The sequence below is a fragment of the Tamandua tetradactyla genome, chromosome 4 (assembly GCF_023851605.1).
Source record: "Tamandua tetradactyla isolate mTamTet1 chromosome 4, mTamTet1.pri, whole genome shotgun sequence".
In the NCBI taxonomy this organism is placed as follows: domain Eukaryota; kingdom Metazoa; phylum Chordata; class Mammalia; order Pilosa; family Myrmecophagidae; genus Tamandua; species Tamandua tetradactyla.
In genome coordinates this window covers 178,333,233-178,349,849 of record NC_135330.1, presented here as the reverse complement: position 1 = coordinate 178,349,849, position 16,617 = coordinate 178,333,233, and the positions used below count along the sequence as shown (strand labels likewise).

The 16,617-nt window shown below is 34.9% G+C and overlaps 1 protein-coding gene across 8 annotated transcripts in view; it reads right to left on the bottom strand.

Annotated features, from left to right (window-relative positions):
* Positions 1–16,617, bottom strand: part of MYO16 (myosin XVI) — a 717,568-nt gene that overhangs the window by 470,011 nt on the left and 230,940 nt on the right. For all 8 annotated transcript variants that reach the window (XM_077158660.1, XM_077158661.1, XM_077158656.1 and 5 more), the window contains 2 exons: positions 10,475–10,545; positions 1,036–1,179 (listed from right to left, as the gene is read on the bottom strand). In XM_077158660.1, coding sequence (XP_077014775.1) covers positions 1,036–1,179; positions 10,475–10,545 — 215 coding nt within the window. The remainder of the gene's footprint in view (positions 1–1,035; positions 1,180–10,474; positions 10,546–16,617) is intronic.

Below are 16,617 nucleotides of genomic sequence, written 5' to 3'. Positions count from 1 at the left end.
TAATCTTGATCTTCCAGTATGTGAAGAAACACATTTTCAGTGATATACATTTCTACAAATTAAGAAAAAAAACCTTACAAATATTCTTAAGACACAATTCAGACAAAATTAGAGCAAATAAAGTTAAAAGATTAAGAAAGTCTCAACTCACAGTCTTTATCCTAACATATTTCTGCTTGTCATTTAAAAAAAGGGGGGGGGGGCGGGCAACAGAGCCAGCAGGAAAAGGACAGACTTCAGAGAGAGATTCTGAGATCAAATCTAGCTTTAGGTTTTTGGCATATGGCCATTGTTCAACCACTTTGAACATCAATTCCTTTGTTTGTGAAATCTTGGGGGCTGTGTGAAATAGTGTAATGAAAAGCCAGGCACATAATAGGAAATGATTAAGGAATTAGGTTATTTAACTAATAAAGAGAAAAAAAAGCAATCATTTATTCTTGCTGTTATATTCCTGTATGTTTTTAGTTTTCTAAAAACCCTGCAAACCTCCTTTAAATTTTTGCTAAAGATAAACTAACCAGAAAAAATTACAATTCAAACATAAAGCACGTGTGAAAATCCATGAGAAATGGCTAAATTTTCATTTTTGTATAACCAAATATTGCCAATATTTCTTCACTAGACGTAAGCAAACAAAGAACATTCAATACAAGCCATATCTCCACATGATTGTATGGACAGTTTGACTAAAAATTAGAAGTCACAGTGAAAAATAAGTAAATAAACAAACAAACAAACAAAATAATTACCAAATCATTTTACTTAGGAGGGACTTGCTTATTACCAAGGTGTACAATTTCCACGGACTGGCAGGAGGAGTAGAGCTTGACATCACATCTATACAATTTGTTTCATGAACTAAATGACCCAAAACCTCAGTCTCTAATGAGCTTGTGTTTCAGGCAACTTTTGAAAACAGATGCTCATGTTTTTTCCTCAACCAAGGTACTATAGAATACAAAATATTATTGATTAAATATAAAACCTGCCATCAAATCTGCAAATAGTAATAGACTGAACTGATTTACTTACTAATACAAGCAGCAGTACAATGTCAGGGTTGTCGCAGGCACAAGCGATGTGCATTGGCGTCCAGAAGTCCTCATCTTGGTGGTTTACATCGACTCCTCTGTCAATCAAGACCTCCGCAATGAAGGCATTGTCATACCGAGCACACTGGGAAAAAAAGAATGATAAATTATAACAAACTGCACACAGTTTATCACAAATTCCCAGGGACAGAAACTTTAGATGCCAATTTAAGGAGTAAAGAGGGGGCTAAACTGAAAAAGAATTCCGTCATGTTCCTCAACTAACATTAACGAATGGGGCATGAGTAAAATCTACAGGGAAATCAGGTCCATGGACAGTGGAAAGATAAAGAAAATAGGGGAACATTTTAAGAAGGGAAACAAGTATTCCACTGACTAGAGCCTCCTTATTTACATACAGACTTAGAACATTTTAGATCATCAATATTTTCTTTTTAAAATACCAATTTGATCGTATTATTCCTCCACTTCAAAACCACGCATGGCTTGTCACTGCCAAATAAAAATAGAGTTTGACCATTTTATTGCATTTAAGAAAGACCAAATGCAACCTTTCTACCTCTACCTTTCTATCTATCTTCATTCCCTTATGTAGCTTCATCCTAGTTGCATAAGATTATAAGGCATTCCATAGTGTGCCATATTATTAAAGTTAACTGCTATAAAGTACCTGACATATATTTTATAGATTGCATAATATTTTAATTTATAGATATTTCATGATCTTCTAAGTCAACCCCCCAGAAACTTATTTTATTCTTACTTTTTATTTACTATTTGTATTTGAATATCAGATGAATATTATATGTATACATCAGAGCTAGCTTCACGGGCATACAACCTGTACAGTTGCAACTACAATGTCAGGCACTTGGTTTAGTATTCTACTGTCACCATCTTGAATTTTTAATAATTTTTGAAGAGGCCCAACATATTCATTTTACACTGAGCCTTACAAAATATGTAGCCAGTTCTTGCATAAGTTTTTTTCAGATTTCTATGTTACCTTAGGTTAAGTGCATAATAATAAATTTCCAGGTTATAAGTTATGTGTATTTTATAGGATTTGAAATAAATATACGTCAACTCAGAGTATTCTCAACAGTCTGCCCTTCCACCATAAGTACTGTCAGACAAATTTATCCACTCACACACTGGGTAGTATAATTATGAACAAATCATTGGAGGACTTCCACTTCTGACCAAGATGAAGTAGCAAGAACAGATACACTGTCCTGCCTGAACTTAAAAAATTATATATGTGTGTATATATAATTATTATATATATAAAATATATATATTTCCCATTATATATATATATATAATCTCTGAGAGATGAGGAACAAGAAAATTAAGCCCTACTATTGTCCTAACTTACTGAACTGAGTACAGGGTGATCACTGGGCTAGAATTCACAGGGAAAGCAGCAGGGAAGATAGAAGAGCACACATAGAGAACTTCAGAGATCTGAAGACAGTCCCTCTCAAGTATTCAGCTGAATAATAGTGAGCACACGCTTTCAAGAAAACTATACAAGGTCAGGCAAAGAATCGCCTGAATGGAAAAAGGACTCAGAACTCATAAATGTCCAGAAATAGTGCCTGTTTTCACTAGCCATACTGGAATACCTGACAATCATGGGGTACTGGATAGAGTACTAGATGTGTCTTCTCTCTTCAATCGCAAAATTAATCCTATACTAAACACTGTTCTGTTCCCAAACAAAATAACTTAAATGTAAGACCTGAAAGGATCTAATTGTTTCCAAATAACTTCATCCAAAAAAAAGCCCAGTATCATTTGTAGGGGAAAAAATTTCAGTAGTACCAAACAAAGCAAAATTTACATCGTCTAGCATTTAATTAAAAATTACTAAGTAGCAAAGAGTAGGAAAATATGACCCACAATGTCAAGAAAAAGTGACACTAAAAACCAAAATTATCATAACTATAAGAATTAGAAAACTAGGCCTTAAACAGTTATTATTACTATCTTCCATATGTTCTAAATCTAGGGGAAATACTGAAATTGTTGTATAAAGACATGCTAATAATTAAAAGGCTCATACCTTCCCTTTAAAGATGAAAATTCAATGACTGAGATGAAAATATACTGAATGAGATGAACAGAAGACTAGATATTATAGAATAAAAGACTGATGAATTTGAATTCATTAATACATGCATTATTCATTCATAAAAATGATTTTAAATAAATTAACAGAGAATCATTAAGCTGTGAGACAACTTCAGGCAGACGGATACTGGATCTTCACAAAGAATGAAAAATACTGGAAATAGTAAGGACAAGGAAAATATATGTGTTTTCCTTATTATTTAAATATTGTCAAAATATAATTAACTATTTAAACAAAAATAATATTAATGCAACATGAGGCATATTACATATGTAAATATAAAACATGTAACTATAATAGCATGAGTAGCATCAACATATTAGGCACCAATAACTTTAGATTATCCATTTTATACTAGAATATCAAAAAGTCTTCTCTACAGGATTCCAGTGATAGTTACCATTTTCTTAGCCACTTTCCCTGGCTTGCAATTACCAAGATCAGCTACATCCTGAAATATAAATTCTAATATTCCAATCGATGACCAAAATCTATCATTCCACTTTATAAAAAAATAGAGAGAGCAACATGGCAAATAGACGTTCCCCTTTAGCTTGTTAGTGGAATGGAGTATATGATTAAAAAGTGACAACTAACACTTTCAACACTATGTCATCAGTTTACACCTTCTCTAGTAACGCACTCTTTTACTCACTTATTTTTTTCTTCATGGGCAGGCATGACCTGGAATCAAACCCAGGTCATGTCAAGTAAGAACTTTGCCACTAAGCCACCACTGCCCGCCCTCAGCCCTGTGTTTTGATCTGTGCAAAATCACTTTGGCTTCTTTGTCATTATATCATATTGAAGTGTCATATTTACTCTAGTCTCATCTTGAATGTACATCTCATCATTTCTGCTTTCCACATACCTTTTATCTGGTAAATATTTATACTCCAGATTACCTTGCTATGGATGAACTATTGAGAATACTCTGAGTTGACGTATATTTATTTCCACTTGCATTTCTAATAGCCATGTCTTTTAGCCAATTGAACCAAACTCTAATTATGAAACAAGTCAGGAATAGAAAAGATCAGATATGTATCACTGATGTACATTAAGAAATCTTAAAGTCCTAATCAAATTGTTGGTGAATATAAACTATGCTCCTTCAGTTGCATATTGGTTGCTGCATTTTGAATAAGAAATTTTATTAAGTACTATGCTTGGCAATGTATGTGTAAAGTTGAATGACATAGTAAGTACTCTTGAGAAATATACAATAGGGAGGAAATATCTGGAAACAGCTACTTTCAGTTCAGTATTCCAAGTTCTGTGCATATATATTTCTATGGACTCACAGAAGAGCATACCTAACCTAGCTTGATTGGAAAGAATTGGAAAACCAGGGATGGTAACACAGGAGGTGAGTCTTGAAGAATTAGGAGACAGTAACCAGTAAGTCGGGGGTGGGGGATGAGATATTCATACATCTACTAGTTGAATACATATTCACTGAAGCTCTAGTAAGTTCCTAGTACTGTGCTAAGCCAGAGGTTTGGTATTATGGACGAGACATCATTCCTTCACTAACAGTTTGCATCCAGAGGACAGATGCAGTCACAAGAGAGCTTAAATGAGAAGTACAGCAGGCAACGGGCCATCTCAGAGGAGCAAACAGGAAGGTGACCAATATCAAGGAGGCATAAAATAGTCATTTGTGGAATTATAAGTAGTTCAGCATGGCTAGAGAACAAAATAAATTATTAGAATAGTTTAAGTAAAGGCTTTCTGAGCAGATAAATTTCAGGCTAAGACTTATGGGAAAACCTTTCTTGGTACAACAATCCAATTCTCCTAGAAAAGATTCCATACCAGGGGTTTTGAAGCTGGGGGACACAATCCTACAAGGAGTAGGCAATGAATTATTCCTGGTCTCTATCTGCCATTCACTCTATTATTAAAGAGTTCTGATTTCTTAATAAATTGGATTCCACTGTTGAAGAACAAAACATAAACATCTAGCTGGGAATTACATTAGGGATTTTAAAAAAAATAATTCAATGTTGAGTGAACTAGTCCCATGCGGTTTATTCACTTAGAAATTGAAAACTCAGTCATTTAGCTTTCTGTTGGCATTCTGATTTACCTTATAAGTCATGCATGCAGGAGATCCTAATAAAATTTGTATCTGCAGTGAAAATCAAATGCTATAATTTTCACCCAGGAATTCAGCTGGCACTCTACTTATGATCTCACATCTCAGACTGAGAACTTTCTGATTATGGATGCCATGGTCATCGTGCCAAAGAGATGAATTTTCAAAAGCAAAGTCCGTCAGGAATATTAACCTTAAATTACATTCTTGGAAAAATTTAAGGGAGTTCATTGTTTACAGTCCATCGTGAACAGTCCATACTATACAGTCCATCATGAATAGTCCATGCTAGTCTCTAACCTGCTTTTGGCATTTACCAATATTATTTGGATATCTGGTCTACCTACATAGTTTTAACAGGTACTTGGAAGTCCAGTAGTTAAGTGCCTATCTGCATGTTAAAACTAGAACTCACTAGGTAAAAATAAAAGGATACTTCTTATTTTTAATTTGTTCCAGTTAAATTTCATGATGGTCTACTGCTGTCCTAGTACAGAATTAAAGAGATTACATTTCATACTCCATGTAAGAGGGTTTCATCACCATCATGACCGTCTTCTCAGTTGCTTATTTGTGAAAGATCATAACATAACCCCCCTTGAAGACATTTTAGTAAAGTTCACGTTCATGATTTTGTTTACAACTCCATAAGCAGTACCATGTCTTTCAAAAATTTAAATCTGAGTTTACTTTTACGCTGCCCTTATAACACTAAACCCCTAAGATGCAGATATTGTTACTTTGTATCATTAGTTCTTTTCTACCTATCATGATATCTGAACACCTACCACATGTTTGAATCATGAATTACTTAATGAATGACAGATAAACAGACTAATCCACAAGACATATTCGTTCAAAATTTATTAAACAGAAGATAAAACTGAAGATTTCATTTGGCCAAAAATATTAAGACCTGTTTTCTTCAATATCTACCTTTAACATCAAGGCAATTTTTTAAATTCCTATTTAAAAGTTCACATGACACTTCTTAGAGAAATGTCTTACCATACACAGAGATCTATACTGGGAATAATGTACTCAATGAATAATAACTAGGTCAAATAAACCAGTCTCTCTGGTATCTCAACATCTCCACAGTTTATTCTTGATGCCCCATGCAAACGTATGCTGCCTTTTCCTCAAAAAACACTGCTCTATAATTAAGTATACAATTAAAGCTTGAGTGCTGATAAAACATCAGGCTTCATAATACCAGATGCCCAAAAGGTGGGGCAAACAGCAAAGCTACTCACACTCGGCATCATAGATGGCTAAATTGCTTTTTTTTGTACCTAACGCATTTTGGAACCCTGTAATTTTGTTTCTCTGGCAACCTGCAATTTTCATTTGTTTTTATTTACTCAGTAACTCCAGGATAAAGAAGACTCTGGCACTGAGCTCACATTTCAACCAACACCAGGTTTTTAGTGTAATTTCAGATCCATCTTCCCCTTTATCTTAATCTCACAATGTATGTATAATAATATAAAAATGCAATACGCTTGCACTGGACGTGAGTTAATAAAGCATTTCACATCTACCTTACCACTTTAATTTTTTTGTTTCTATTTTTTTTTCTGACTCTATCATTTCTTAGTCTTTAGATTCTGTTACCTGGGTCTAAAATAATTGCCTTCTCATTAACCAAAGAGTTCCTTATGTCCTTAGATACCATTTAGTCATTCATTTATTCATTTAATATGTGTGAGAACTAACTACGCATCAAATGTTAAGAATATAAAACAGTCGTAGTTTTTGAAAATTCAGCCTAGCTGAGAGAAAAGGCACATAATCCATGAATTATAATCCATTGTGACAAGTTTTATGGCAGAAGTAAAAATCATGTGCTTTGTGGGCTTGGGTAAAAGGTAATTAAGTCTGCACAGAAGGGTCAGAAAAGCCTCTAACTGCTTACTGAAGTGGCCCACTGTCTTTGTCCTTCACTATCACCTGCTTATCCCTCCCCAGGTCTGGTGTCATCGCTACTGTACTTTTCTGCCTCCCTCAGAAAACTACACTCCACAAAGTCATAGAATGGATGTTTTGAATTTTTAGTACTCCCAATATCCAGCACTGTGTCTGATATTAATTAATCGATTAGCTAGATATAGTTAATTAATTTCCCTATTCAACAAATATGCTGAGCATCTACTAAGTTCCAGGCACTGTCTGCATTGCAGGTACAAGTGTGAAGAAAATATGCCAACAATTCCTTGCTCTCATGCTGCTGACATTCTAGTAGCAGCAACAAGAAAATAGTCGCATTAACCTATTAAATATTTGCAGCAATAAGTGTGATAAAGAGTGAAAAAAAAGATGGAAGTTGAGTCATTTGTGAAATGGTGGCAGGGGAGGATGACACTGCATCGCATAGGATGGGAAAAGGAAGGCTGCTCTGTTAGATGCTATTTGGTCAAAGCAAGCGAAGGAGTGAGCCCTGTGGCTAGTTGTGGAAGAACATTCCAAGTAGAAAAACCAGCAAAAGCACATTTGGGAGGAGCATGGGTCAGCCTGTTTCAGGAACAGCAAAGTGATGGGTGCAGGAAGAAAGAAAGGGCGATCTGGAGACTACGTCACAAAGGTGGTGGTTGGGACAGTCAGCAGGACTTTGGATTTTCTTCTGAGTGCAAAGGGAAGTTATTGTGGCATTTTGGACAGAGAAGTGATGTAATCTAGCTGCTGTGTGGGAAACAGTTTATAGGGTTGTCAAGGATGGGCTGTGGGACACTAGTGAGGAACTATATATCCAGGAGAAGAGATGTGGTTTAGGATAGGATGGTGGGTGTCAGCGTGATGAGACATGATGGCATTCCAGCTGTATTTTGAAGGTCAAGAGAGCAACTGTTGATTTGCTGATTGGTAACATGGAGGTTTACATGCCCACTAAAAGCTGGGTGCATTCTATACATACGAAGAATAGGTAGTCTCTGTCAGTCTCCCTCTGTCACCTGTCTCTCTCTGGAACAGACATGCACGCACACACACACGCACACAGAGTAAAACTCATTCTTCATACAGTCAACAATGAATAGACCTGACATTGTTCCTGGAAAAGGTCAATCTTAGACTAGTGTAATTGGAATGCTATTTTTTTCTCTGAACAACTTAAATGACCACTTTTAGGTATTATTAAAGAATTTACCATAGAAAGAATATAGTATTTATGGTCAGAAGACCAGAGTTCAAGCTCCAGTACTATATATAAGCTAACAAGCTAATGCAACTGGCTGAATTGTTTAACCTTTATATATCTCAGTTTCTCCCCTTAAATTAATATAGGCATATATCTGGTCACACAGAGTTCCTATGCATGTCAAAAGGTTGTTATATATATAGTATATTATAATTGATATAATTTCATAAACATATTGATCAATATATAACCTAAGCCACTTCATGACTGAGGTTACTTCAATATATATTTTATCATTAAAATGCTTATCACTTTAATCATTTTGCTTCTATTTTCTTCTGACTCTACCATTTTTGAATCTTTAGATTGTTACCTGGGCTTAAAATAATTGCCTTCTCATTTACCAAAGAGTTCCTTATATCCTTAAATACATTTTATTCATTCAATATGTGTTGAGGATTTACTATACATCAAATATTAAGAATACAAAACAGTGACAGTTTTTGAAAATTCAATCTAGCTCAGAGAAAAGGCATATAATCCATTAATTACAAACTTTCATATGGGACTCATCACAATAAATACTTGGGGACACAGTCAAGATCATATCGCCATTTCACAGATGGGGAAAATGAATCTCAGTGAATGTGAATGTTTCCTTACACTTACAGAAGAGTAAAGTAGGCATTAAATATACATATGAGGAGGAAGGAATGTAGGCGCGTGATCTAATTATCTCCCCCAAATTTCCTAACTGAGATGAAGAGTGAGGGGTAAACACTCCCAGGGAAAGAAGGCAGGTGCTCTTGAAGGCTCTTAGACTGGTCTACAACTACTTATCATAAGCAAAGCATAGGATCGAGGGATTAATGATGCATGGCTCTTTGGAAAATACCACACAAGTTTGGTAATGATTTCAGTGTAAAATGGAAACACTCCAGCAAAAGAAAAGGTAATCTGCAAATCACTCTTTTCATCTCAATCAATATCAGAGAGAAATTGCCTACATTCTTCAACTATCTCTAATCAAACTATCTCTGATCAATATTCTAAATTCCTTATCTGTCCTGAAGACTATAAAATATAATTATTTCCATCCTGGATTTACAGAGCCTTTGGTAGGCGTTAATTTCTCTTTTATGCAGTTTTTCTCAAGTCTGGCTGTAAATTAGAATCACGTGTGGAGCACTGTGACTCACTGAACACTCAAAAATCTAAATGTTCAAGCTACGTATCAGAAAAATTAAATCAGAATCGATGAGGTTGGGAATCAGGTTGGGATCCCCCAGAAATCAGTACTTCTGTAGCTCCCCCGGTGACTCCAATGTGCAGTCAAGATTAAGAACCAATGCAATTTTAGGTAGCTTCTGATCGATTTAATGACTGTTTTAAAATAGCCTGCCATAACATGAAAGAATACAAATATTTTATTTGCCTTAATAGACAATTCCAAATTAGGTGTTCCTGTTATGTTAATTTGAGTGTCTAACAAAGTTAAGCCCAAATCTGTAAATTATCCTAAAGACGACTAAATTGAGTTAACACTTGACTTTTCTTTTTACTTAGTTTTTGCCTCTAATGGAACCAGCAAACATTTCTTACACATGAAACTAACATAATAATATTTCTTTATTTGTGCATTCACTTTACTCTCTGCTTAGCTTCCAAAAAGAATTTAATATAGGTCTCATTCATATTTATATAAACCAGGCCATATAAGTTCATTGGAGCAAAATGTACAACTTTTATGTTGCCTGCCTAATGTTGTATAATTGATAATATAAAACAAAAATATTACTTGGTTTATTTGTGAAATACTACTCATTTTCAAAAGTATGTGCCTTAGAGCAGGGATTCTAGCTCCATTTGTTAGATTATTTACACACTTCAATGTTGCAATTAATAAATATTGTGGGTCATTATTAATGCCTGTGCATTCGAAACACATCATTTTTCTGTTCATCTATAAATGTGCACTTTTTCCCAAGTTGTTTTCTCCTACTGCGGGGTGTCACTACTGTTGCATCGCTCATCATGATGCTTACCAGATGGAGTAAGGACCCTCCTGAGGAAACTGCAGTATGAGGATCTGCTCCCTCCTTCAGGAGTCGAAGCACTAAAATAACGAAAGAGGAGAAAGCAGTTAACAGTAAATCTTTGTTTCACATCTTGAATTGAAAGTTGTACCATTTTATTAATATAAAAAATGCAGACAGCTTATGAAAGTCAAAGAAAACTTATGCTGACATTATTTCATGCATTTTTGAATGCTAGCTCTTCTCTTCTCATCAAACTTACTTCTCGGTTTGGCAATATGATTACCTATTACAGTCATGCAAATTATTAAGTAGAACAAATGTTTACAATTTGTTTCTCAGGATCTAGTTGATGCATCCTTTGTAGAACAACTACAACAACGACTTCACTAGGCTCATGTGGTAATTAAGGCAATAAGTTCTATTTTTTAGACTCCTTGGGACCCATGGGTTTCAAATAATTAAAAGTTTACATTTTGCAAATTAAACTTCCATTCACAGCCAAGTACTTCCCTCTTGGCATGGTTTCTGTCATTCTCATAAAGCATTATGGGTCAAAGTCATTTATATCTAAATAAGTAATGTCAAATAGATCAAAATATGCCAATTATAAGAATAAACATACAGTTGAAAGGTGACCTATGTTTCCATTTGACTAGCAAAGGTGAACTGGTTAAGAAATGGAATGCCACAGGGCATTATATGATTGATTGTGTTATGTTCTCTGCTAGTTAAGTGGGGTTATAACACAAGGCTTCTAGAAGAGTCATGAATTCCCCAAGGCAGTACAGTAATTTCTTCTATAGTTACAGCAGTATCCTAGTTTTAATAAAAAAAAAAAACATTAATACATTTACACAAAAATATAATCAAATCCACACTTTTTTTTCCATTATAACACAGAACCATACAAATTGGTTCAGATTCAAACTAATATCTCACTTAGGCATATTGTCTTTTCTATAAAAGTTCTCTATAACCTGAAATGTTACTTGAATGAACTTTTTTTCTATAGCACCTTAATTGTTTTATGCATTCCACTATCTAGTCTCCTACCAAATGTAACTGTGTATCAGAGAGGAGCGTAATGGTCTTGGTGGATCTGGTTGTTTCTGTAAACTTTCTCTCTAAGAAGTCCATCCTCCTGGATTCTGTATGAAATGGGTATGAGGAGGGAGACGGGCCTTGTAATCAGACCAGCCAAATCCACGCTGGCAGTCAAAGTGGTGAGAGCAGCAACAACCCCACAGCCAGCCCAGAGGGTCCCCTTTACAGCCTCCTCTAAATCAGAGCATCATCTTCTTGTACAAATCTCTCATCCCAGAAAAGCCAGACACATTTCTGTTCTCTTGAAGCAAGAGCAATATTTGTTCTTACTTCTTTTGTTCTTACAACCTATTCACCCCAGTCCTCTCCCCAAAAGGAGTTCCTAAACAGAGCCATTTACACATCTATTCATTTGCCAAACGACTTTCCTTAGTGAAATATTTTCTTCATTCAAGGATTTATTTTCTTTTCATAACTTAGCTTCTGCTAAAGTTTGGTAGTTGTTAAGCGAATTTCTCAAAGGTCATAAATTTGCAAAAGTAACCTCAACCAGAGATCATGCCATTGTGTGAATTTGCTTCCGTGGTTAGCATCGTCCTCTCTGTTAAGAAAATACGTCTAATGCGTCGGAGGCCCTGTCTTTCTTGTTCACTGTATTTTAAAGAATCAGTGTATTGTGTGGTCTGCAGATTCCCCCCACAGACACACCTCTCTCTCTCATAACTGAATGCCCTTATTGCTCCCTTATTTACTTTTTATCCTTAAAATTTTAAAACCCATTCAAATCAACAGAGTTCATTAAATATATTTTACCAAAAATTTCCACATAAAATGAATAGCAATTTACTCTAACATTTATTTTTCAGCAAATAAAATTATTTATCTTGAATTAGTATCTATATAGTGCTATACAGTCTGCTTTAAAGCACTTGTACAAGTGTAGTGTGAATACAGTGCAGGGTAGATTATATTATATGAGGTAAGACAGCAAAATGCCGTGAGATTTGAGTCAGTCATGCATTGACTCTGAGTTAGGAAGACTTGGCTTAGAGTTCCGCCCCCACTGTTTATAATCTGTGCACACTGCGAAAGCTAACGAATCTCTCTGTGTTTCAGTTTTCTTGTCAGTAAAATAATGAACTACCATTGGATCCACCTTATGGGATTATTGTGAGAATTTGATGAGTTATTATTTGTAGCATGTTTATCACACCTCTGGGCATTTAGTATCAATGAATGTTTTCCATTATTATAATTACCATACATAATAAAACCTCATAATATTATAATCATAGAATCCGTATTTTAAGATTTACTCTAAACTTTCTCAAAATCTTCTAATTATTAAATGATGAGGTTAAATTTAGAATATAAAAAATTCAAATTTGACACTATTTGTTTGAAATATGAGTGTGTAATTTATCAAACCAGAAAAGGCAGTGTGATGCTCTGAGGGACAAATGTTCAAAGAGAAAGTCAAATTAGGTTTATGGGGGGAGCAAATACTCTAATGAGTGGGAAATTTGATATGTCTTGGGGAAATGTGTTGCAGAGAATGTTGCACATCACACTAAAGGAATTGGACATCATTTTGTGGGCACCAAGGGATTACAGGATATTTAAGCAAGGGTATAGAATGAAAAGATTCATCTCTTGGGAGAGAAGATTCATTAGATGAGCGAGGACAACACAAAAACCAGAGGGGGTCTTTGAATGGAGGGTGAGGTGCAAGCCAGAGAGGATGGCTGCCATGACAATCCTGGGTTCTGCTGTGGAGGATGCAGAAGGGACTACCCAGCCAGGGGCAGAGTGGAACCATAGTCCCACCTCAGAGGGAGAGAGCCTCAAGGTATACCACATGGCTGACCTCAACTGCAGGAATGGGCCACAAATGTGTGCTGGTGAATAAATAAATAAATAAATATATATCTATATCTATTTTTTAGACTCCTTGGGACCCATGGGTTTAATTAAAAGTTTACATCTTGCAGATTAAACTTCCATTCACAGCCAAGTACTTCCCTCTTGGCATGGTTTCTGTCATTCTCACAAAGCATTATGGGTCAAAGTCATTTATATCTAAATAAGTAATGTCAAATAGATCAAAATATGCCAATTATAAGAATAAACACACAGTTGTATATATATATATGCATTCATAAGTTCATTATAAAGTTTACTGGTATAAAGGCTTAGTAGCACAAATTTACAAAGAGTATGTAAATATACAACATTCATTGCTGTAAATTCCATCCAGCCAATTTATTTTCACAACGTTTATAATGATATTTGCCAAACTAATGTATCCACAGCTACTCTATGGTTGCATTTGACAAATGCACCCTGAAACTTTTTGTTGATATTTTCATTTACTTTAATGAGTAAGAGCTAGGAGTAAGCAAACGATGGTCAACAGGCCAAATCTGGCCCATAGCCTGCTTTTGTACAGTCCCTGAGCTAACAATGACTTTTACCTTTTTAAAGATTCTGTAAAAAATACTAATACAAATAATAAAACTGTGAAATTAAAAGTCAAAGAATATGCAACAGAGACTGTGTGTGGTCCATAAACCTAAAATACTTACTGGTGTGTCCTTACAGAAAAAGTTTGCTAACTCTTGAGTAAGACAAAAGTGAAACAATAGAGAACTATGTCAGAAACTCACTCATCTGTCAGTGATGTGGGAAACATTTTTTGCTGAATCAGATAATGGTTTCTGACTAGTGTAATGAGTTTCATTAAAATTTTTGGGCTATTCACAATATAATGAATGGCCAGTGACATGATGCACTTTAAGTGTAATCTCCTTCATTAATATTTTCTCTTTTTTAATCTAGACTATCAATAAGATGATCAATCAAGCCCTGATCTGCAGCATTTACCAGATTCCATGGTGTAATTCTCACAACCATGGCTGATTTCAAGATACCAATGTGACGTCATGAACACAGAGTTAGGATGAGAGGATGAGAAGCATAGTTGCACACCAAGATGATGACATGCATAGTTGCACATCATTAGATGATAACTTCAACAATAGTCAAAAAATGCAATAAAGTAATTAGGAGAAGATGAGTTTTAAGGTTTAATTGCTTCTTAATAAAATCTATTTAACCATAAATTTATATAATTTAATTTTTAGCAAAGCCTTTTACAGCTGACTTGAAAAGTTCCTAAAATTTTAACAACTGTAGGAGCCAGCTCCAGCATAATATTAGGAGAAACTATCAGGTAGATAAGAAGTATTGCTCAAGTGTGTCCAGGAATCAGAAGAGCATACACTAAAGAACTCAAGAACTTCTTCCTCATCACACGATACAGATGAGAGATCCATGCCATTTCCTTCATCCATCCAGAATTATTCCAAGTAAAAAAGAGATAGCAGCAATTTCAAAGAATCAGCATTTTGTTTTTCCTAGGTAGAAGGAATATTTTCTGATGGCATGTTTACATACTGGATTGAACAAAGTTAGAACCAAACTCAAGAAGGAGACAGATCAACTACTGACAAAATAAAGAAATAGCATTTCTCTTTGTATTTATAAATGATTGTGTGAGCTAAATTCTATGAGTCTGTGAGAATTAAAAAGTATAAATTAAGATGCCTAAATACAGAGATATAATGAAGGAAATAATACATGCATAATTAACTTACAGCAGTGTTTTGAAAAAAATGGGCACAGGCATATAATACTAACACACACTGAAACACTTTTTGACAAACTTAGGTCTGGCACTGCTCTAATATTTTATGCATAAAAATTAATTTAATTCTCTCTAATTTCCTTTATTAGGAAACTGAGGTTCTCTCAGATCATGTGGCACTCCCATGCCACACTGGTAACACAGGATAGATTCAGTATTCAAGTGCAAACAGTGCACAGGTCCAAAGCCTCAGCTCCTAATGAAAAAGAGCATCAGGCTGGAGAAATCTCAAGATCACAGCAGGGATCAAGATCCATTTCAATGCCCTCATAATTACTAATTTTGTGAGAAATCACCTAAATTTAGATGAAAGTACTTTCTCCAGAAGGGTACGGGTTCCTAGCAACCTTAACAACATGACTGGAATTGCCTGACAAGTGAAATGGCACCACAATTCTGACTCTTTCTGTTACAATAAAATCTGCAAAGAAACAGCCTAAGTAAAAACAACCATCTGGGGACTAAATAAAATAATGAACCGCAGGCTTCCTTTTATAGTGTTACTGCTTGGAACTGATTCAACATTTATTGTATATTTGTGGCTTCATCATCAAGCTACAGCAGAATTTCATCTAGATATCTGTGTGAAGAGCATGAGTTGATACTTTAAAATGAACCACTTGGTCTCTAAATCTTCAGCTATTGAGGTGGGAAAAAAATGGATTCGAATGCATTGTCAAAATTTGCTAAGGAGGTTCAAGAGAATATGCAGCTGGGGATATTCCCAGGGTCACCACCAAAAATAAAACCCAATAGTCCATCTGGTAAATCAGAATTTATTTTAAATATCTAGATACGATGACTATTCATCTGTATTGGCGCATAGCACTGTAAATTCTTTAGAGATAAGTTAGCTGGCATGAACATTTGAACATACTAGCAATCTATTCCTACCCTCAAACAATTATGATGATGATAGTGGGTCTTGTATTCACAAGGAGTTTACATTTAAAATCAAGGAGGAGAAGCTAAGAGTAAAACGAAACATAAATGTGAGTTCTAAATTTTGCCCAAGTTATAAACAAAAGGCATTTTCCAGAGCAAGAGGAATGATGACTCCTGTGGTGAAATGTTAGTAATTGGTAAACCTGATTGAAGGACTATGGGACTTCTTTATTATAAAAGTTACAATGGATAAGGAACAAAAAATCAAGTCAGTGACGTTTATTTCTTTTCCTGAAAGAATAACAGAAACCCCAATGTGAAATCTTTTAAAATTGTACCTAATGAGAATTTCCATTAGAGTTGATAATCTGAAAATACTTTAAAATTTTATCTCATCAATATGCCAAAAAAGAAGGGAAGCAGAAAACAAGAATATAAGAATTATTTTAACACTATGGAAGTATCTATTTGCTCAGTAATGCTGATTCACATACAGATTCCCTGCCCTAGGCAG